This window comes from Anguilla anguilla, chromosome 17 (genome assembly GCF_013347855.1).
Source record: "Anguilla anguilla isolate fAngAng1 chromosome 17, fAngAng1.pri, whole genome shotgun sequence".
Taxonomy (NCBI): domain Eukaryota; kingdom Metazoa; phylum Chordata; class Actinopteri; order Anguilliformes; family Anguillidae; genus Anguilla; species Anguilla anguilla.
This window is the reverse complement of record NC_049217.1, coordinates 27,667,314-27,691,168: the sequence shown is the minus strand read 5'-3', so window position 1 is coordinate 27,691,168 and position 23,855 is coordinate 27,667,314. Positions and strand designations below refer to the sequence as shown.

The window sequence follows — 23,855 nt, the reverse complement described above, 5'->3', positions numbered from 1 at the left end:
AAACCATCATTCTCAAAGCCGTTAATATGTGTAGTCCATAAAATTGCCTGTACGAGCCATATGTAGGGTAGGGGTCTTTTTAAGAGCTGCTCGCCCGGGGCATCGGAGCGTGGGGTGGGGGGTTGGGGGGCTGGGGGGCTGGGGGGCTGGGGGGCCATATCTTTATTTTCTGCGTTTATCTCCTGACATCCCCTCCCCCTGTAATTCATTATTAACACTGGGACATTACGGAGAGCCAGCTGACAGCTCTGCGCCCCCACAGTGACCCACATAAGAGTCCGATATAAAACGAACGGCGTGCTTATCAGGACCCGAGGAAGCACAGTAAGAGCATTTCTGTACAGACCACGACTACTAATAACAATAATAACAATACTACAACTACTACTGATAATAATAACAACAATACTACAACTACTATTGATTATCATAATAACAACAATACTACAACTACTAATAAACAAATAATAACACCAATACTACTACCACTACTATTGGTAATAATAATAATAATAATAATACATTAGTTGTACTTTCTATATTTATATTTATTTATAACACATACTCGCCCTCGCATGTGCACACGCACGCACACACACGCAGGCACACACACACACACGCGCACGCACACACACACAGGCACACACACTCACACAGGCACACACTCGCTCAGTTTCCACACCTTAAAGAGAAATTGACCTGAGAATGTTCTCTCCTGTATCAGTAGAGCAAACGTTTCCCCAGCCCTGCGGTTGTGAAATGCAGCGGGGAGCTCAGGATTGGCTGATTACTGTGCTGCTACGCTACGGTTTAGAGGGTCACTGGGCTCCGCTCTCAGGGGTCCTGTGTCTTTAGTGCTTTGCCTTCATCTGATATCTACAGACATACAGATCGGGCTGGGTGCTACAGACATACAGACAGGGTCAGGTGCTACAGACATACAGACAGGGCCAGGTGCTACAGACATACAGGCAAGGTCAGGTGCTACAGACATATAGACAGGGTCGGGTGCTACAGACATATAGACAGGGTCGGGTGCTACAGACATACAGACAGGGTCAGGTGCTACAGACATACAGACAGGGCCGGGTGCTACAGACATACAGACAGGGTCGGGTGCTACAGACATACAGACAGGGCTGGGTACTACAGACATACAGACAAGGTAGGGTGCTACAGACATACAGAGAGGGTCAGGTGCTACAGACATACAGACAGGGTCAGGTGCTACAGACATACAGACAGGGTCAGGTGCTACAGACATACAGACAGGGCCGGGTGCTACATACATACAGACAGGGCCGGGTGCTACATACATACAGAGAGGGTCAGGTGCTACAGACATACAGACAGGGTCAGGTGCTACAGACATACAGACAGGGTCAGGTCCTACAGACATACAGACAGGGTCAGGTACTACAGACATATTGACAGGGTCGGGTGCTACAGACATACAGACAGGGTCGGGTGCTACAGACATACAGACAGGGTCAGGTCCTACAGACATACAGACAGGGTCAGGTGCTACAGACATACAAAGAGGGCTGGGTGCTACAGACATACAGACAGGGTCAGGTGCTACTGACATACAGACAGGGTTGGGTGCTACAGACATACAGACAGGGCTGGGAGCTACTGACATACAGACAGGGTCAGGTGCTACAGACAGACATACAGACAGGGCCAGGTGCTACAGACATACAGACAGGGTTGGGTGCTACAGACATACAGACAGGGTCAGGTGCTATAGACAGAGAGACAGAGAGGGCTGGGGGGTGGAGGGTGGCAGGGGGGGACGCTTTTGTACTGGCGACATGATTTTGTGGTTGCCATGGAAACCGGGCCTCCTTACTGCACACAGAGTCGGAGATAAGATGTTACTGATAAGCACGTTAATGTAAAGACACACACGTGCACTCACAAGGCCACACATGACAAGAGCAGTGCTATTGCAGGTCAACCGATGTAGAGAGAGAGAGAGAGAGAGAGACGCACCTGTCCCATTCTCTTATTTCCCCACGTACCATTTAGTACTATTGCTGAACGTGGTCCTTGTTCCAAATCTCCTGGGCCTACAGAGCATGACACGATTCATTTAGCTCACAGCATACGAGCTGGGTCACTGAGAGCACAGCGGAATGAAAAACAAACCCTGAAGTCTTAAGCTATGCTACTCAAATGCAAATTTATGCAATGCAATACTAATTACATTAATGAAAACATACTATTTCAGACAGTAACAGGCTAGCATTCTCAATGGTCATTTCTAAGCCTGCATGGATGCCTGCTACCCTGCCAAATCTGTTTGGGGGCAGAGTTAGTGAGGGTAGAGGGTAGTTTGAGGGTAGTGGGTAGAGGTTGGTTTAAATTAAAGTTTCACACTTTCCTTTGTGGTAGCCTATATTTAAACGATATAGTACTTTTTAATTGGCTTTAATATTTTCATATTGGGTATATTACACACCTTTTTTCCCCCAGAAAAACACAATCAACCAACCACAGAAAGCCAACAGGCTTAATTCCCACTTCACTCGATGAAATACAATCCGAAATGGTTAATATTTTATTATCCCACACTAGGATTCAAATGTCAACGTTCGGCGTTAGTTTTTATTCCCTTACTTTTTCATTCTTAGGCTGGAAAGTTGGTTTCACTGTATTTGTTGTATTTCAATAACTCGCTAAGGCAAACTTCATACTCTGATATAGCCTGTTCGTAGGATGCACGTTAGAGCAATTTAGAACAATTCTTTCAGAATGAGTTCCGGCGCAGTTAGTTTGTACATTTTATCTGCTTCTTTCGGTGATTGCTGACAGCCGTTTAACCCGAGAAAATCGGGTTGGTTGATTTGACAGGAAGCAAAACCGCTATTTCGGAAAATACAAACCATAAGGGGGTTTGGCCTCTTAACACAGGGAACTCGAGTCAGGTAGGGAGACTGCTCTCAGTTCAGACTGCTTTTTTGTTTGTTAACTGTTTACATACGCAGGCTTTTGACGGGAAATGGATTTTCATAGACTTTTCCCACAGTAACATAGGCTGTTTTCTGTTGAAAGAAGTAACTTTCTTTTTAAGCTATGTTCGTTTGTAAAATACAACGGGGTTTTCAGGATAGTTTGGCTTGGACTCTCCACTCTGACGAACAACAGAACTGAAATTTACGCTGGTTTTTTATTCTGCCCAATACATTTATGAGTTTGGGAAAATATTGAGCAGGTCATAATTCGTGGGAGTGTACCGTTGTCGAACGCGTGCAGGTAACCCTCGATTCGTTTACTTTCTTTTCGACCTCGAGTTGGACTTTCGTCACGCCAGGTAAGGGTTACTTCTTTTTAAAGAAAACACGTTGTTAAAGTCTGATTCCTGTTGCGATTTAGGTTTCCTCTAAGATATTTCCTTTCAATCGTGTGGACGACAATAGGCTACTTGGTCCATGAATTTGCCAATTCTCTTGAGCCACTGCCAACTCTTTATTCGTGGTCTCACTGTCTGGTACGCGCGCGCAACCTCTGGTCTCTCACCTCATATATGTACTTGTAACGGTATTACATAAAACCGTTGGCGCTGTTATGTCACGCAGTGGCCAAAAGCATATGAATTGGACTGAAGTTAATACAATAGGTTAAATTGTATAGGATTTTTTAGTTAGTGGCGGCCAACAATTTAATCTGCGCTCCAATAAATATGAACTGCAGCAGCCTAATGATTAGTAGTTTCAGGTAAACTTGACGAATGTGAAGACAAGCAGGAAGCCTCGATGACTCTTTTCAGAGATTAAGTTTATGACGTTTTTGAACAGTTGCTCGGTGGCTTGTGAAACAAAAGTTTATGCAAGGGTTGGTTTAAAGGCTGAATATTGGTGCGAACACTTATTATCATTTCACACTCCATGATCACTTTGTGTGAGAAAAAAAACAATGTGTGTGAACTGGAGTTGACTGATTACAGTGTGGGTGTACTTTAAAAGATTTAGGAGAAACTGGCATCAGAAAACACTATGCACGTCATTTCTCAGCAGCGAAACAAGTAGGCTAATCAAAGAAAGTATCAAGTTGAGTAAATTGGTCTTTTGCACGTAGGTTGCTGCCGGGCCAGCTTAAAAATGATTTAAATGTCTTATTCAGAAACAAAAATTAGGTTTAGGATTCTCTACATGGGTACAAGAAACCAAATGTCTCCCGTTGGTAACTACTGCAACATTCCCAACACACTGCCCCTCACACCCCTGCTGCGTTATGCTCTGGAGGGAAGAGACTGTAAACCCCTCTTGCACAATTATCTTTGCACGCGGTCAGTGGCAAACGCATATAAGCGAGGACGGGGTTTCAGGCGAGAAATATGCAGTTCGTTCGCCGTGTGACTGACAACGAGGTCATGCGACGCAACACAGTCTGTCACATTGCAGAACGGACATCATCCCCCTTGCTCTTGTACGTTCAAAAAATAGATCTCGAGCCAGCAAAAGAGGCGGCCGTGTCTGCATGAGTTCCCTGTCGGCGATATGCGAAGCGGCCTCAGCTGTCCGTGCGCAGAGCCGCAAAATGGCACGCTTTAACACGCTGGCCGGGTTACGAGCTGCCGACTTCAGCCTGGGGCACGCGATACACGCGATACTTCCTTAGAGACACCCACACACTATTAAGGGAAGACCTGGGATGTCTGTGTTTGTGTGTGTGTGTGTGTGCGCGCGCGCATGTTAGCATATGTTTGCGTGTGTGCATGCGTGTGCGTTTGTGTGTTTTGGGTGAGGGGGTGAGCATGGGAGGGGTGTTGCCAAGAGATATCTGGGCGGCTTTTAACAGCTCCCCTGCAGTTCTTTTCAAATATAAAAGACCCCACCTCTCCACCCACACGACGCACGCCATGCACACACGCACACACACACAGAAGCACGCACACACACACTTTCAAAGGATGATTTCTTGTACAGTTTGCGAATTACAATTTGGTATTAAGCGGACGCTCTTATCCAGTAATGCTGTAGCAAGAGTGAACATTAACACTGGCAGGGACACTTAGCATGCACACACACACACACACACAGGGACGCTGAGTGCACACACACACACACACACACAAGGACGCTAAGCAGTGTGATAGTAATTCCCCCTGGAGCTGCAGTCTCCTTTGTGTGCCCCTGGACAGAGAGAGGGAGTTTCCTGCAGGAGGCTGAACCACACAGATCTGAAGCAGGAGTGCAGATGAGCTGTAAATCAAGCTTATCTGGGCTCCTATTCATAAAGCATCTCAGCATAGAGCTGCTGATCTCAGATAAGGCTTCATGTGTTCATATGCTAACCTTACCCATGATGAGCTAAAATGCCAAACTGATCTTTGATCAGCACTTCTACTCTGATGTACTTTATGAATATGGGCCCAGGGCTGATTTTATTGAGGGTTCATCCAGGGTGTATAAACAGGTCTGCTTTGGGGCAGCAGGTGTGCCATGCCCATTTGTGAGCTGTCTATCGGTCTGTTTGTTTGAGGCCAGATGTTCGTGTGGAGGTGTAACCTCCTTTGCCGCCTCTTCATGCACCATTTACAGTTGGACTCATGCAGTTAGATTGTGGGCATCTAAGTGACCAGCGGGGTCACTGGTGTGAGAGAACAGGGCGTTACCCCAAGGGAGATCCCTTCCTGACCAGTTGAAGCAAATGCCAATCAGCTTCTGGTTTGCTGGTTGCAGTCGGCATGGAAACGGACAGGAATTAATACCAGACCGTGGGGCACATCCACACGCTAGAATGGCGCCTTAACGAGATGAGCCACCCAGGAGCCTCAGGTGCTGTTTTTTTTAACCCTTGATGCAGAGTCAGTTCCACGGAATGTTTCTTCAAAGCTCAGTGTTCTAGAACTCGAGAATTGTTTTCAGTTGCCAGCAGTGATTGTTACAGCATAAGCATTAGAATGTTCAGTCTGAATGTTCGGTTTCGATCATTCCCATCGCATGTGTGTTGATCTCACACCTTAAGGCTTAAGGGGTTGAGGAAACTCACTGCTTGCAAATGCACCCATTTGACCGTAAATGATGTTACTGACACTACAGCACGGCGCTTTGCGACAGAGGCCCTGGTTCTACTGCTCTCCAGTGACCTGTGCAGCGCAGTGAACTACCCGCTCATGTGCTAACGTATGCCCTCCAGGCCCTAAGGCCTCCCCCTGTCACCTCAGGGTTCTGCACCGCTGTCACAAGACATGACACGGTTCAAGCAGATTTAAAGTGGTGGTGCTAATGCTAATGAGGGAAGAGCCATCTGACACTGAACGCAGCACAGACACGGAGCCCAGCGCTACTGGACCCTGACTGATGCAGTTAGCGAGCGTGCCCGATGGACGGGTGGGGGGGCAGGGTGGAGTGGCTGGCAGCGCTGGCAGAGGGGGGGCGCATGGAGATGCAGGGCCTTTAGCCTGGCACAGTGGTTTGAAGGTGGTAGAGGGGCCCGGGTGGGGGTGAGGGGGGGGGGGGGGGGGGTGGCATCGTCACCAACAGGATGGCGCTTCAAGTGCAACCTCTTTTCATGTTGGCTGCACGCTTCCTGACATAGAGGTGAGGCAGCTCAGCTTTAGAACTTCACAGGTGGGGCAGCTCAGTCCCAGGGAGGATGCTGCCGTTGCCCCCTTCAGCAGAGATGCTTAATCTTACCTGCCTGAGTAAATATCAGGCTTTATGGATACTGATTTTTTTAAAAATACAACTTGTGTAGGTAGCTCTGGATTAACAGAGTCTGGAGGCGATTCCATTCCAGCTCAGTCGATTCAGGAAATTAATATTTAAATTTCAGTTAAAGCCTTCAGTTTGTGAATTGAATTTGAACTCATTTCCCTAACTGACTGAAATGGAATAAAAGGTATGCCAAACCTGCTTCGTTAGGGACTGTATTAGTAAAGCGCTGCAGTGCTGTCACGTTGCTAAACCTGCTGGAAATGGCAGTAGTTGCGTACAATGGCGGGTTGTAGATTAACATGGCTCTCTGTCATGCGTACTCTCTCTCTCTCTCTCTGTGTGAGAACAGCTGAGGTACGGGAACAAAGTTTGCAATTCCTCTGTTCTTCAAGGTTATCTATTGGGGGGGGGGGGGATGTCAGAAATTAACATAAGGGAGCACTCACTGCCACTGCGCACTGCCCTGCCCCCCCCTCCCCCCCCCCCGTCTGCTTTCGCTCAGGTCCTGCCCCAGCCCGTTTCCTATTGGTCGATAGCACAGGAAGGCAGTCAGCGAGTCTGTAGCGGGAGAGGTGGGTGGGGGGCGTGCTCAGTTGAGGTTGGAATGAAAACCAGCACACACAGTGGTCCCCCCCCAGGACTGAGTTTGAGAACCACTGGCCTAGAGAGGTGAGGGAAGGGCATCCAGATTCCAGAGGTTGTGGGTTCCAATCCCAGACAGGTCACTGGCCTGGAATTACCATTCCCCGCAGAGCTCTTAACCTGACTTGCTCAAGGGACAGGACCAGCAGCTGTAAGTGCTGTTTGCTGGCGTCTGCGTGTGACTGACTCTGTCGCACCCGCGCCTGGAATTCGCAGAGATGAAAAGCTGCCTTTTGGATTTCTGCGCTGTGTGTGTGCACTCATGATGCCAGACAGGGGTGAGACCAGAGTGTGTTAGAGCTCAGTGTTCTCATCACACACACACACACACACACACACACACACACACACACACACACCGCTCTCCTTGTACAGCTGTACAGAGGGTAAACGCTGGGCTTCAGCAGTTCCCAATTCCCTGTTTCACTCTTCGGGCTCACGGTGAGAACATTATTCAGACCACCTGCAGAAATGTGGAATGAGAGAAATACTGGGTGGGGGGGAGGGGCGGGGGGGGGCGTCCCGTGCAGTCATGGCGGTATTTAGTAAGCACCCGTGTGAAGGGGGCAGGGTTCGTGTCTGAGGGCCAGAGTAGCGTGTCCAGTGGATATCAGGAAGTGACCAAACGGACGGGGGGTTCTGCTGCGTACGTTCTGCCACGGGACGATGCCCTCGGGCTGCGCTACTCTCAGGGCAGCGCTGGGGCTCAGATAAGTACACTCACGGCTTTGGGTTGTGACTAAAGACAGCTCAGAGAGAGAGAGGGAGAGGGAGAGGGAGGGAGAGAGAGGGAAGAGGGAGAGAGAGAGGGAGAGAGAGAGAGCCATGACCATGAAATGCTCAGGACACTAAAGGAGGTGGAGTCAGTCTTGGCCTTGGCCTGCACTCTTCCTCTTCCTGTCTTTACAGCTCAGTCCTGTGTGTGTGTGTGTGTGTGTGTGTGAGAGAGAGAGAAAGTGTGTGTGGGTGTGTTAGAGAGAGACAAAGTGTGTGTTTGTGTGAGTCAGGATGTGTGTGTAGGGAAGCAAAGTGTATCTGTGCTGGAGATCATCAGATCATCACTATACTGCCACACACACATGTACACACACACACGTACACCCTCAGAAGCATGTGCACTCATATACACATGCTCAAAAACACACACTGTCTGACACACATACACACATATGTGCACATATTCGCACATGCTTGCATGCGCACAGACTCTGAAATGTAGAGCAAAAACACGAGTGCACCCATGCATGCTTAGACACATGCATCCAAGCATGTAGGCACACAGAGTACAGATGTGTGCCCTGAAAAACACACACACACACACACAGACACGCACACACGCACACGCACACACGCACGCACGCACACACACACACACACACACACACACACACATACACACACACACACACACATACACACACATACACACACACACACGCACGCACGCACACACACACACACGCACGCACACACACACACGCACACGCACACACGCACACACACACACGCACACACACACACACACACGCACACACAGATGTGTATTGTGTGTACGCAGAAACGCACGCAAGTTTGCCCAGACGTGCGCAAATCACATCACAACGGCAAACCTCTCGCTTTCGAAAAAAGGCCTTTTTGGAGGGCCGAAACCCTGCCCTGCAGGTCGGCGGTGACTGCTCCTGTCGCAGGGGAGCACGGCTTCCTGTGTTTGAGCCCTGCGAGGCGGCGCCGTGACTCATCAGGGCCAGGGACCAGCCTGCAGGACGGCAGACGTTACAGCCAAAACGCCAAACTTTTCAATTTCAAGGTCCCCTAAAATAACCCCCCCCCTGTCAGCGGACCCCCCCCAATCCCCATTGAATCTGATGCATCGTTGCTGAGGAAGGGCTGTGTATTTAGTGCTGGAGTACAGAGACAGATGAGATACTTTTTCACCGAACATGACAACGCTCCACCACACTTTGGAAGGCCTGTCTCTTTCTAGTAGTCATTTTAATATCCAGGCAAGCATTAGCCCATGCTTATGAAATTGCTGAGGATGTCGTGAAGCGTAAAGTTCACTCCACTGTTGCCACGGCTACCCTGGCCTCGCTCGCCAGGTGTGAGCCAATGGGAACGCTGGATTCCACCAGTTTGACGATACCGTGACCCAATGATGGAAGGGCGGCCGGCTGACCTGACAGAGCGCTGCTGTGGGAAGCTGCACAGACTGATCTCAGATCAGCTCTCAGAGACGCTGTGTAACCCCCCCGTGGGATGGGGCGGGGACGGATTTCGGAAGATAAAAGGGGCTGTGTGGCACTCAGTGGGCGGGGCAGAGAGGACCAGTTGGGGGGGGTGGGTAGCATACCTGGCTGTCCCTGAACAGGAGGACCATTGTTCGGGGGGCCGGGCCCTGGGGAACACTGTGACAGAGAGCGCATTGATGTTCCCCCAACCCAAGCTCCTGAACACTAGCCAGAGTGCACTGCAGACCGCGAACAGATCCTGAACACTAGCCGCCACCAGCATAGCGCACTGCACATCGCTAAAAGCTCCTGAACACTAGCCACAGTGCACTGTGCATCTGGTCTGTGTGGTTGTGGTTGTGGTTCTGTTTGAAATGGGTCATGTCCAGGGAAGTCCAGGCCATGGTTCTCTCCGCTCTAAAGCTCTGCTGGGTCATTCGTTTAAAATTCCCGAATCACTGGAACCTAAAAAAAAAGACCCTTCCTCAGCGGTAGATGTACCCCTGAAGATTTGAAGAGGTGATGGCGGGGATTTGGGATTTATTTCAAAGAGTACAGCCGTCCGCCGACCCGTGACTGCTTGGCGTGAGTAAGCAGACGTTGCGCAGCTCGTAAGCCCGTAGAGGTTAAACAGCTCTGCTCTGGAGGACAGCACTGGACATTGAGCCGGTTTCTCTTTTCCCCAGCCCAGGGTCACTGCCGTTTCAGCTGCACTGACACACGCTGTTATGGCCTTGGGGTGGGGTCCGTCCCCGGGAGGGTTGACTACACTTCAGTTGGCAAAGCGCCCGCAGGTCAGCTTGCAGAAAGGGCTGCTGGGAATCGGAGTCCAGAAACCCCGCCAGATGCACCTCAGAGCGCGTCACGCTCTCGGTCACGTGTTCTTTTTTTGTGTGATACCCCGCCTTTAAAATGCACCCCTAGCGATTGACAGCTTCGATGACGAATCACACGGCTGCTTTGATTCCCGTCGCTAGGCTCGTCTGCCTCGCCATGGCAACAGCCCGCGTGCGAAACCCGACCTCGCACCTCGAGCGTGAGGCTAACACGTTAGGCCTCGGCCTTCGCTCACACACCCAGGGCCCGTCATTTCACCAGTCTAAAGGGCGTTTTCTCTCTCTCCTGAATTACCATACAAGTGCACACAACCTACTGAATCATCTGTACATGGTACACACTGAATCACTCTGTACATGGTACACACTGAATCATCTGTACATGGTACACACTGAATCACTCTGTACATGGTACACACTGAATCACTCTGTACATGGTACACACTGAATCATCTGTACATGGTACACACTGAATCATCTGTACATGGTACACACTGAATCATCTGTACATGGTACACACTGAATCATCTGTACATGGTACACACTGAATCACTCTGTACATGGTACACACTGAATCACTCTGTACATGGTACACACTGAATCACTCTGTACATGGTACACACTGAATCATCTGTACATGGTACACACTGAATCATCTGTACATGGTACACACTGAATCATCTGTACATGGTACACACTGAATCACTCTGTACGTCTGCGTCTGCATAAAAATGCAACGTACTGCTCAGCCGAATGTGCTGTATGCATTCTACTGAGCAAACTAAATAATGCTCCATACTATTGACTCCCATAGTGCCCCTGGGCCATAGTCACACCTACAGCTTTATTCAGATGAGCTGCAAAACCGGTATTTTTTAAAGTTTACGTGGGCATGTTTATCCGCACTGGAGGTGACTGAGGCTGGTGCCCTGTTTTTTTGGTTCCAAAAATTCAAAGCCAGTGTTCTAGAACTCAGTTGCTTTGCCAGTAGTGATTGATTACATCAGTTAAGAACATTGTAATCATGTACCTGACAGCTCACACCTTAAAGGGTTAAGCAGCGTATGCCATAAATCGCATCACTGCTGGCGTGGCAGAACTTTCATGAGCTAATGGGCCAATAATGCAGCGAGGCTGTGCACTGTAAGCCCCTCCCCATCTCTGCAGCCCATCTGTGGGGCTAAATGACACCTACACCTCCCTTCTGCCATGCACCCCTCCAAACCGCCCCCCCCCCCGCCCCACCAGACGGCTCTGATATCCCCACGTCACTGCAGACAGATCAAAGGAGAGGAGGCAGGAGCCACGGCGACGGCTCCCGTAAGGCTGAGCGTGTGGCGGTTTGACGTTTCGACGGGGCAGACCTCCCTCTGTGCCCGGCTGTCGAAACCTACAGAGCCCATAAAAATGCCGTCTGTCCCGAACCTGTAGCGACCCGCTCCTGCCTGACGGACGAGCCCGAGTTCGCCCCTCCAAATTAGGAGCCCTCGTTAGCTGCTTGTTTCCACTTCACTCCACTGCATCTGAGGTTCCAGCATTACCTCTCAGCGCTTTACATTAAATGGCTTTAATTATGTCAGGGTGGCTGGGTTACTTTAATGATCATTAATCTATGAGAGAGAGATTGGATATCGTTTTTTTTTTTTTTTTTTTGCTATAATTGTGGTTGCCTAGGTGATTACAGGCGAGTTCCTGCTCATTTTCAGTAAGTAAGGCACACACCCCAGTGAGGTGGGACTGTTTGGGCTATTAAGTGTACACACACATTCTCCATATAGAATACTTATTTTTGGTTTGTTATCTGCACTTCCTGTGTGTTTGACCAAAGATAATGGTGATGGGAAACCATCACACACAATCATATCTGTGATGTCAAAAAAAACTCCACTACCTAGAGAGGACGTCTGTACGGTACAGTATATGGGTTCTTATGGTGGTTCCTTTTCAGCATGGTAAATGGTAAATGGACTGCATTTATATAGCGCTTTTATCCAAAGCGCTTTACAATTTATGCCTCTCATTCGCCAGAGCAGTTAGGGGTTAGGGGTTAGGTGTCTTGCTCAAGGACACTTCGACATGCCCAGGGCGGGGTTTGAACCGGCAACCCTCCGACTGCCAGACAATCGGTCTTACCTCCTGAGTTCTGTCGCATGGGAACCGTGTGTGGTTTTAGGGTTGGTCCAGCCCATCTGTGTACCAAGCACCAGCTAGCGGCGCTCCAGCGCGGCTAGCCGTGGAGCGGGGTGCGACTCACCTGTCTCACCTGCAGCCTTGCGCGGGCAGGAGCAAAAATGCTGACGGCCACTGGGTTCGGAGCGACGCCCCTTCATTTTGTTTTTCCTTTCAGCACCATTTCCTGGGTGCCTGCAGCTGTGAAAGCAGAGAAGACCAGAGAGTGAGACAGAGAATCTTTTGAGTTGAAATCCCTTCATTTGTAACTGCAGATAAAGAACATTTTCCGTCTTCAGACGCAGACTGTAGACCCGCCCCCTCAAGACTACACCAGGGGCCCCCTCTCATCCCCACTGCCTAACACATTTTGTTCTAGTTCATGTTAATGTATGTTTTATGGTTTTAGGTTTTGGAGCTTGCTATGAATGTAATTTGTATGTGTGTAGGATTTGTACTTGGGTTCTTGTTGGGCATCGTTTACCTGTTTTAGTAGTGTGTTACATATACACTTGCTGGTTTAGGGTAGTCACTAGCCAGGTCTGGCAGCATTGCTCATGTAAATCAAGTGAAAGCGCTTCTGTTCTTCTGCATTGTAAATCGGTACGATGACAGCATCTGCTAAATTCATGTAATGTATCTCCGTGGTACTTCTGGGCATGCCATGTAGCCTCCCCCCCCCCCAGCCAAATGAACTGTTACTGCAGTCTCTTCTACTGATACCCCCCCCCCCCCAGCCAAATGAACTGTTACTGCAGTCTCTTCTACTGATACCCCCCCCCCCCCCCACACCAGTGAATTCCTCACAACTCTCATAGTTGTCCTAAGGGGCAAATATGCAGCGTTTCACACTCCATGACGTTCACTCAAGCGTCTCCACCGACGCTCGACGTGTGACCGATATCCCCCCTCTCGCTCGCTCCGTGGCGCCGTGAGGAGGAGTGGGTTTGACGGGCGGTCCCTCTCCACCTCTCTCCGAGCGGGAACGGCGCATTTAAGCGGTCTCACCAGAGGCCTCAGACTCTCGCAGCGAGGGAAGCGGCAGCCCGAACGTGTCACGCTCCGCTCGAGTGGCATTCGTGGCTAGGTTGTCATAGCAACAGAGGAGCGAGATAACCATGGGCTGGTAGGAAGAGGCCTAAACAGGAAGGCCCCCCGCTCCCCCCCTCCCCCCGACTCTTAACCTTGACTTATTTTTCCCCACCCTCTCACACTTTCTCTTTCGGTTGACTTAAAATTCACTAAAATTGTGAACGAATTGTGAACCAAAAGTGCAGTAGCCTGTCGGCCTACTTGAAGAGTCAAGTGTAAGCCACTGACCGTACGGCCTGCGCTACACCAGCGAACTGCACAAAGCTAACGGCATGGCCCCATTTCAGTACAATCTGGAGGGCGTGGTTTTCATAGTTTAAAGTGCGAGCGGGCTGCCCATTGAAACACTGTAATGCGCTCTCTGCCCCTCGATTGGTCTGGCATGGCACCATAAGATGTGCGGCGTGTTGGCTGATTGCTCCGAGCTCCAGTGGTTCTCTAAGTGTTAAGATGTTCAGGGTGTTGGCTGATTGCTCCGAGCTCCAGTGGTTCTCTAAGTGTTAAGATGTTCAGGGTGTTGGCTGATTGTGCTGAGCTCCAGACTAAGGAGATGAATTTGGCAATGCAGCATGGGATTCCGCGTATGTCCCACAATAAACTCGTCAACATATGTGGAATATATAATATAATTATAAATTATTGGCCATTTCCTACAGTAGATGCATTAAGCCTGTAACTGCAAACATATTTCAAATCCAAGGCAGCTACATATATTCTAGAATATACACATCAGATAATGAGCATGCATATAAAATAATGTTACATTTTTCAGAGTCAACATAAAAATAACTGACACTAATGTGTACTCTGACCTACTCCTGACTTTCTCTCTCTCTCTCTCCCTCCCTCCCCCCCACCCCCTGCAGGAAAAGGATGGATGAGGTGGAGAGGTACCAGCAGCGGCTGCAGGCCATTTCAGTGAGTCACACGAGGGAGGTGGGGGGCAGGGGATGGGGGGCGGTAGGGACAGACAGAAAGGTGCTCCAGTGTCCCGACTGGGCCTGTGCACTGCCTATAGCCACAGCATATACGTATCCAACAGGAATCACATAAGTTGATTTAACACAGACCACGTTACAGTGTAATAATCCTGGTTATTACAGGGTAATGTGCAGTTTTAAATACAGGGCACTTTAATACGAAGTATTATTTACCCCCTTCATTCACCCCTCAAAAACAGGAGAAGAGGCGACTCCAGGAAGAACAGGAACAAATGAAGAGAGAGGTGGAGGAAGAGAGGCTAAAACTGCAACAGCTCAAGGTCTAGACCCCCCACCACATCCCACCTCACTCTGTGCTGATAGGCTGCTGTGTAAATCTTGTTTGTGCCCCACTCTGTGCTGATAGGCTGCCTGTGTACTCCTGTTTGTGCCTCACTCTGTGCTGATAGGCTGCCTGGGTAGTCCTGTTTGTGCCTCACTCTGTGCTGATAGGCTGCCTGTGTAATCCTGTTTGTGCCTCACTCTGTGCTGATAGGCTGCCTGGGTAGTCCTGTTTGTGCCTCACTCTGTGCTGATAGGCTGCCTGTGTAATCCTGTTTGTGCCGCACTCTGTGCTGATAAGCTGCCTGTGTAATCCTGTTTGTGCCCCACTCTGTGCTGATAGGCTGCCTGTGTAGTCCTGTTTGTGCCTCACTCTGTGCTGATAGGCTGCCTGTGTAATCCTGTTTGTGCCGCACTCTGTGCTGATAGGCTGCCTGTGTAATCCTGTTTGTGCCCCACTCTGTGCTGATAGGCTGCCTGTGTAGTCCTGTTTGTGCCTCACTCTGTGCTGATAGGCTGCCTGTGTAATCCTGTTTGTGCCTCACTCTGTGCTGATAGGCTGCCTGGGTAGTCCTGTTTGTGCCTCACTCTGTGCTGATAGGCTGCCTGGGTAGTCCTGTTTGTGCCTCACTCTGTGCTGATAGGCTGCTGTGTAATTCTGTTTTGGGCAGTTCTACACAAACCAGGTGTAACGGAGCGAACCCTTTGTTCCTGCTAGGACACTTTTTTTAAACTGTGTATCTGCTTACGGTAGCGGCTGTTTGGCGCGACTATACCACTTTCCTAAATGTGGTGCGCACCGTTTATGTTTGCCGGTTGCCACATTCGCATTTGCCACATTCGCTACTTTACATCTGTTCGCCACCACGATGTACTGCAAATAACTTTAACATACACATCTGGTTTCAAGCATTAAACAGATTTATTTTAGTAAACCATGGAGTTGCTACGAACCGTTGTTCCGTTTGTTCCATGTTCAAACTGGAACGATGTAATCCGAATGTCACGATTCTGCGCAATTTTATTGGACGCGCTGGACTAGAAGAATTAGTTATTTTAAACGGGGGGAGACTGTAGAATTTAGAACCGTGAACCATGTAGTTAATATTTCTCGTACCCAATCAGATATGTGATTATTAGATATAAAGTGGCAACTGATAATATATGTGTAATAATTTCTGTGTGTAAAAATATACTGTCATTTCTTCCGTGAGATAATTTAATATTGCATGCAAATGGTATAGTCTGCATAATGTAGAGTATATGAGCAGGTCATTCGCCGTCCATAGTGTGGCTGGCAGTAGGTGGGTGTAATTGAGTGAGCATAATTGATGTGCTGATTCTTTTGTTTTGTATATGTATATAAATGTTTGTATAATAGCTGGGGGCACTTTGGTAAATAAAACACCCCACTTGGGTTGCACAAATTTGAGTCTCAACTCCAAAGTTCACTGTAAAATCTGCCGACCGACTATCCTTGTAACACCAGGGAATGTAACTGTACACACATACACAGACACAGACACACGTACACACATTTAAATACACACAGTGCACAAGCTACACGCACGTATGCATACATGCACGCACACAGTGAGTAGAACCCACTGTACGTGACCTAAATGCATGTATGCGCACATGCACGCATACACACACGCACGCACGCACACACACAGCCAGGCCCATGTTTCACCCTGCCTCCCAGCTGCAGAGTACGTGGGGCTGTTTATCTTCCTCTCTGTAATGGCCTTTCCCATTGTTCACACCGGCGTGAGCTCACAGTTCCCACAACGAGCACGCCCAGACCTTCCTCCCTGTCTGCGGTCTCTGCTGCCCGACAGTCTTCTCCTCCTCTTTCTCTCCCCCACTCTCCCTCTCTTCCCCATTTCTCTCAGTCTCAATATTCCCCTTCTCTTCGATCCCCATTTCCTTCCCCCTCTATAACCCCACTCTCTGAATCCTGTCTTCCCTTCTCCTCTCTGTCACTCCCCCATTCTCTCTTCTTAAACTCCATTTCTCTTGTCCCTCTCTTTCTCCCCCCTTCTCTCCTTCTGTCCCTCCCTTCTCCGTCTCTTTTCTGTTACTTCTGTCGCCTTCAGCTTGATTCTCAGTTCTGTTTCCTTTCCGGTTTTCACCTCTCATTGCCTTTATTGGGCCGTGAATATGACCTTGTTATACTTCTGGTTTGGTAGCATGTGATGGCAGGAGCACAAGGTGCTACGGTCAAGCTATTTTACAGGCCCGACTGTTTTCTGCTGCGCTTTAGCAGTGACTGCATGTGCGGTCGTCTGATTGCGACGCTGATGCCTCTGTACGTGCGGCAGGCTGATCGCGTTATCGATCCCTCCCCAGTCAGGTCACAGCCTGCAGTGGCTGCCTCCTGGCCTGCTGAAGACGGCTCCTGGCCGGACGGCGTTTTTGCAAATGGGCTCCACAGCAGTGCACTAGCGAGGCAGGCAGGATGGGGGTCAGGAGGTGGTTGAACGGGCGCTAACGCTGACTGCGAAACAAGGCCAGCCTTAAAGCTGGCACCAGTGGGGTGCTCACTGGGGCCTGCTGTGCTAGTACTACTCACGGGCCGACTGTGGCTGCTGCAGTGAGTCATCTGCGCGATTGTGTTGTGGAAACACTGTGGTGGTGGCGGTGTCTCCTGCATGCGCGCTCGATTACGGCGTCGTCCTTCAATTCCTGCCAGGAATCCTGGGTGGTTAAACAGCCCAGCCCTACCTTTTGTGCTAATTACAAGGCTGAAAAAAGCGCCAGCTGCGTGTTTGCTGGCCAGGCAGCTCAGACTCATTCACTGTGCCTGTTCTGTACCCTGCGCAGGGGGCCTTAATTTGCAAGTAGTCCTCATGATACACACTTTCGCATCGCTCTTTTACGCTCTCAGAAGCCGCTTTTGGGTTAGAGCGTCTGCCGAGTAAACGGTCGTTTGCAGAATGCGCCCCGCCCTCCCAGGGCATTCAACGCGTTTTTTCTACGAGCCGCGATGGCGAGCGGCGGTCCAAGAGTCCGTGACCTCCGAGGCGCTGGGCCGGAGGAAGGAAAACCCTCCAAGGCCGATTTCCTCATCTGAGAGCAACAATGCTCCTGGTGCAGCTGGCTCTCTGCCGCCGCGCCGCCGTGTGCTCTGGAATGTACGCTAGCCCAGAGTGCTCTCACTACAGAGTAGCGCTTGCTAGCCCAGAGCAACGCTAGCCTAGAGTGCTCTCACAACAGACCAGTGCACGCTAGCCCAGAGCGCCTGCTAGCCCAGAGCGTACGCTAGCCCAGAGTGCTCTCACAACAGACCAGTGCTCGCTAGCCCAGAGCAACGCTAGCCTAGAGTGCTCTCACAACAGACCAGTGCTCGCTAGCCCAGAGCAACGCTAGCCCAGAGTGCTCTCACAACAGACCAGTGCTCGCTAGCCCAGAGCAACGCTAGCCCAGAGTGCTCTCACAACAGACCAGTGCTCGCTAGCCCAGAGCAACGCTAGCCCAGAGTGCTCTCACAACAGACCAGTGCTCGCTAGCTCAGAGCAACGCTAGCCCAGAGTGCTCTCACAACAGACTAGCGCATGCTAGCCCAGAGTGCTCTCACAACAGACTAGCGCATGCTAGCCCAGAGTGCTCTCACTACAGACTAGCATATGCTAGCCCAGAGTGCTCTCACTACAGAGTAGCGCTTGCTAGCCCAGAGTGCTCTCACTACAGAGTAGCGCTTGCTAGCCCAGAGTTTTTTCACCACAGACCAGGCTGGTCGTATGCTTTGGGAGGGCCGGCCAAAAGGGTAGTTGCATGCTGGGAAGTGGCTCAGGCAGCCGCAGGTTGACATTTGAACAGTCGTATATCCCAAGGTGCACCTGGGGAAAGGCACCTCATGCTCTCGCCTTCTGTCTCTCTCTATTCTCACTCACATTTTTTTTTTCCTGTTGTTTTGTCTGCTACCACTTCTGGCAGGGCTCTGCTGTTTTGAATTAATGAGACCTTAAAGGGCCAGTCCGTTGGAGTGTTCCCATATTATTTCAGTTTCAAGTGCGTTGTCAACAGGCTGAGACCGTTCTTGTGTGCAGTGAGGAATATTAAATACTGCCGTTTCTGATGACCTGCTGCGGTGGCTATCAGAGCATTCCTGGGTTTGTGTTTTAAACCAAGAAAATACACTCCAAAGCAGCTGACACCGTGATGGAGCGCCTCCAGAAAGTGAACTGTCCCTTAAAGAAGGGTCGCCCCTCCCCTAATTATTTCCCCAGTTCTTTGTTTCCCCCATTACTGGAAGATTCCAAGCACAAGTACGTGTGCTCTCCCATGTAATAAAATGTCTAGTGGTAATCAGGATGGGGTTTTTGATTTGACATCCTTTCTATATGTAAATATATAGTATTTATATATGTAAATATATAAATAAAGGTTATTAAGATGGGCAGGGTTAATGGTGAGCTTTTAGGTAAGAGGAGAACCTGAGCATTGCATTCTGGGAACTGGCTGGGGAAACCAAAAGGTCCCGATTTGAAGGTCACAAAATGCATCTGTGAAAGGCACCTCACCTTCTCGCCATCTGTCTCTTACTCCGTTTATTTACTCTCTCTCTCTCTCTCCCTCCCTCTCGCTCGCTCAGAGGAAGTCGCTGAGGGACCAGTGGTTGATGAACGCTCTTCCCTCGGCCCCAGATGGCCGCGGGGCAGACTCTCCTCTCCAGGAGCCACAGGCCCAGGAGCCTGAAGAGCAGCAGAGAGACGCGTGAGGACCCCACTGCCCACACCCACCAACTGCCCACTCCCACCCACCACCCACTGCCCACACCTACTCACCACCCACTCCCACTGCACACACCCACTCCCACCCACTGCCCACACCCACCCACCACCCACCACCCACTGCCCACTCCCACACACTCCCACTCACCACCCACTGCCCACTCCCACCCACCACCCACTGCCCACTCCCACCCACCACCCACTGCCCACTCCCACTCACTGCCCACTCCCACTCACCGCCCACACCCACTCACTGCCCACTCCTACCCACCACCCACTGTCCACTCCCACCCACAGCCCACACCCACTCACTGCCCACTCCCACTCTACAACCAACTGCCCACTCCCACCCACCACCCACTGCCCACACCCACACACTGCCCACTTCCACTCACCACACACCACCGACACCCATGCATGTGCCTGTGTATGTATGTGTGTCTGTGAGTGCATGCATGCGTGCATGCGTGCATGTATCTGTGTGTCCAGTACGTGTGTAGGTGTGTGTAACTGTGTAACTGTGTATGTGTGTGTATACGTGTGTAGGTGTGTGTGTGTAACTGTATGTGTGTGTGTGTGTGTGTGTAGGCTGCAGACAGAGGACTCACAGCTAGCTGAAGCAGAGCTGAAGGATCTGGAAGCTGGACACAGACAGACCCACACAGACAGGGACCCGCAGGACGCTGGCCAGTTAAGAGTGGAGACAGCAGGGGGCGACATCGAGCACCTGGTACTTTCTGCTGCTATGGCTGCTGTGCAGTTATCTGTTGTATGATGAACGCCCAGTGTTGTCTCGTGACCGTCACACCTGTGTTTGGAAACCCTTCAGTTTGGCCCTTGGATCAAAATAAGTCTTGCACAGATGCATAAAAAAGTAAAAGTAGGACTGTGTCCATGTTTAGGCACTATATCTGCATCAGAAGCAGGTCAGAACCTCTATTTCTGTAATAATATGTAATGGCTATTATTTAAGGGCATTCACAGGTGTGCACAGAATATCGTTTAACTTCCTGTCCTCTGCCCGAACAGGAGTGCTGGACACGGGAGGGTGCGGAAGGTAGGTGAGACCCCGCCCCTCTCCCCTCGCTGTTCCGAGACCCCGCCCCTCTCTCACCCCGTGTCTCTCCCCCCCCCATAGGTCCATGGCCAGACCCCCACACTCAGACGGCCCCCCTCAAAAACGGACAAGAGGGGAGATCAGGTACTGCAGCTCCTGCTGGTGAGGGGTGGGACCAGGAGAGGAGGGGCAGGGCTAGGTGGTGTTAGGGGTGCAGCCAGGTTGGATGAGGGGGCCAGGAGAGCTGACCAGTATCCCCAGTTCCATTAACCGGCATATTGCACGTCCAGCAGCCAGCGGTTAGCTGTGATGGTGAGGTACTATAAGGGCCCCCACTGCCCTTGGCCCCTGCTGGATCAAGATTTTAAAAAAACATTCCAAAATGTTCAAAAAAGAAAGGTAAAAAAGAGTAATGGTGGCCATGGGCCTTTGAAATGACTGAAATGGCCTCATTGTCCTGTTTAAATGGGATGGCGCTCTCTCTCTCTCTCTCTCTCTCTTCTTTGGCTCTAGTTCTGGGGGTCGTGGAGCTGCAGGTGCAGAGAGACCTGAAGACGGGGGCCACAGTTATCCTGTCTGTGGCCCCTGTGGCCCCGGGACAGACGGGGGCCCCAGGAGAGACTGTGTTTGATGACGGGTGCCGGAGCGTGCAGGCGGTGGGGGGAGTGGGGGCCACGCCCAGCCCGGAGGAGCTGGGGCAGATCCTGGACGTCCTGAAGGGGGCGGGGCTGCAGGCACTGCTGGGAGACACACAGCTCATCCCCAACGGGAGAGAGGAGCGGGAGGAGCGGGGGGAGGAGCAGGAGGTTCAAGACACCCGTGCAGAGGAGAATGGGCTTGAGGTGGACACCGATGCAGGAGGTAATATTACCCACAGTGCATTGCAGCAGGAAGTCATGTACCACACTAGTGGCCCCCCAGAGAAGTGGGAGGGACACCAGCTGGGAGGGGAAGGGCAGGACACGGAGGCTGAGGGGTCGGGAGACCCGGTTACCATGACCACAGAGGCTGAGGGGTCGGGAGACCCGGTTACCATGACCACGGAGGCTGAGGGGTGGGGAGGTCCCGTTACCATGACCACAGAGGCTGAGGGGTTGGGAGACCCGGTTACCATGACCACGGAGGCTGAGGGGTGGGGAGACCCGGTTACCATGACCACAGAGGCTGAGGGGTGGGGAGACCCGGTTACCATGACCACGGAGGCTGAGGGGTGGGGATGCCCGGTTACCATGACGTTCCTGGGCTTCGCAGAGGCAGAGCCCGGGGAGGAGGGTACGGGGGAGATCATACATGCCGAGCGCGTGATCATAACGGACGAGGGAGACGAGCCGCCACCGGGGGGCGCTGAAAACCCCTCGGTCCCGCCCAACAGCACCCCCACCCCAGAGGAGTCTGCTATAATCCCAGCCCGGGCCGAGCGAGCCCCTGAAGCCAGCGCCGTGCCCGATTCCGAGCCCCCGGCGGAGGACACGCCCGCATCTGAGAGAGGGGTGGAGACTGAAGAGGGAGGAGCGAGGACTGAAGAGGGAGGAGCGAGGACTGAAGAGGGCGGGGCGGAGAGCGAAGAAGGCGGGGCTCTGGAGCCAACAGCCCTGCAGCAGCAGGTTCAGGGTCCGGAGGGGCAGCTTCCGGAAGATTCCACGCTCCAGATCACGGCAGACTCCTCCCACGTGCCCCTGGCCGTGACGGCACAGGCTCCGCCCCCAGCCGACGCCCAGGGGGAGGGCAAGGCTGAGGCGGAGGCCCAGGCAGAGCTGCCCCAGGCTGCCTCAGTGGGCGTGGCAGGGGGAGGGGCCCGGCCCCAGGGGGAGGGGACGGCCGAGTCTGAGGCGCAGCCCCTGCCACGTGCGGCGGGACAGCAGATACCCGCCACGCCCGCCGAGCTCCAGCCCCTGGTGCCCCTCCCCAAAGACAGCCTCAGCCCGGGCGAGGGAGGGGAGCCCCCGAAACACAAGTCCTGCCAGTGCTGCTCGGTCATGTGATTCACTCCCCAGCACTGACCGACTGACCGACTGACTCACACTCTCTCTCTCTCTCTCGCTCACGCTCTCGTGCTTGCTCCTTTGAAAAGTCGAGAGGCACAATGCTTTATTCAGTTTGTTTCAAGAAAAAGGCCATTTTTACCCTCAGTCAAAATCTCAAGAGCTCTTTTTCTCCTTTTCTCTCACTCTTTCTGCATCCTTCCATCTCTCCTTCGCTTTCTTGGTCCAAGGAAGAGTGCAGCAGATCATCACCGCGCTCCTCTATAGTCCCGGAGAGGAATTTTTGCACTTTCATCAAGACAAAATTCTATCTTTATCATCCCTAAAAACCACACTGAAAAAAAAGTTATTCGAGTTTTTTCTTTTTACAATTAAAAGCACTTGAAAAAACTTGGAATCAGAACACAAATCAAGCCTGGGCTGCAGTGCACAGGAACTCCACTGCTCTTATCTGGGATGCGCTTTGGAGGAACGCATAAAACATCGGGCTTTTGGTTGTCACAGTAACAGCATTAAAACAAACATCTTTACTGCTTAGGACTATTTTAAGCGCAAGACTGTTACAAAGCCCGTGTGAAGCATGGACCAATCATCCCACTCCACCAGCTGGACACAACGAGGAACTGCAGCCAGCCTTTTCATTGCCAGGAAATCCCCTTTCTTTTTCAACCAATTATTCTATTGATGTTGAAGTTCAAGTAGAACCAAAAAGGACACCTGGAAGCCACGATGCTCTCAGGTGGCAACAACCTTTGTATTATTATATAATAATTATCCAGATCTGGAGAAACGTGCACTCATTTATAAGTTGTTTTTTTTTAAAGGTATGAATTTTTGTAACTTTCTAGTGTGTTAATCTAGCTCTCTTTCATTAATCCCTAAAATAACAGTATTTCATCTTGAATTTATAGCCTTTGAGTAAGGGAAAAAATACTTGCATATATTCTTACTGTAACACATACAATACTGTGTGCCCAAATGTATATATCAGTAATTGGGAAGGGGGGGGGGAGACGTTACTGTACAGAATGCATCTTGTTTTTGAAGGTTTATTTTAAAAATGCTTTTCTGGTTTTGTGATTAAACAGGTGCATGTTGAATATCGGCGTGCATATTCTTTGCGATTGCCTGGAGGGCTCTGAAAGTCATCAATGGCTTCTGTCTCAGGGGTGGCCATATTTTATTT

The 23,855-nt window shown here is 50.9% G+C and overlaps 1 protein-coding gene across 2 annotated transcripts; it reads left to right on the top strand.

The window, feature by feature from the left end:
* Positions 1-2,843: 2,843 nt before the first annotated feature.
* On the top strand, positions 2,844-23,794 carry LOC118216055 (paralemmin-1-like). 2 transcript variants are annotated; one of them, XM_035397067.1, is made up of 8 exons: positions 2,844-2,930; positions 14,499-14,550; positions 14,813-14,893; positions 19,492-19,613; positions 20,219-20,360; positions 20,660-20,687; positions 20,769-20,831; positions 21,201-23,794. In XM_035397067.1, exons 2-8 carry the CDS (start codon positions 14,506-14,508, stop codon positions 22,667-22,669), a joined length of 1,950 nt encoding a protein of 649 aa, XP_035252958.1. In that variant the 5' UTR covers positions 2,844-2,930; positions 14,499-14,505; the 3' UTR covers positions 22,670-23,794. The 2 variants fall into 2 exon arrangements, with proteins under 2 accessions (XP_035252958.1, XP_035252957.1); XM_035397066.1 differs by lacking the exon at positions 2,844-2,930 and adding an exon at positions 2,937-3,316.
* Positions 23,795-23,855: the final 61 nt, after the last annotated feature.

Coding starts and splice junctions, on each gene's coding strand:
- LOC118216055 (XM_035397067.1), top strand. CDS start 14,506: ATGGATGAGGTGGAGAGGTACCAGCAGCGGCTGCAGGCCATTTCA. Junction 14,551..14,812: donor AGCGGCTGCAGGCCATTTCA/GTGAGTCACACG, acceptor CCTCAAAAACAG/GAGAAGAGGCGACTCCAGGA. Junction 14,894..19,491: donor TAAAACTGCAACAGCTCAAG/GTCTAGACCCCC, acceptor TCGCTCGCTCAG/AGGAAGTCGCTGAGGGACCA.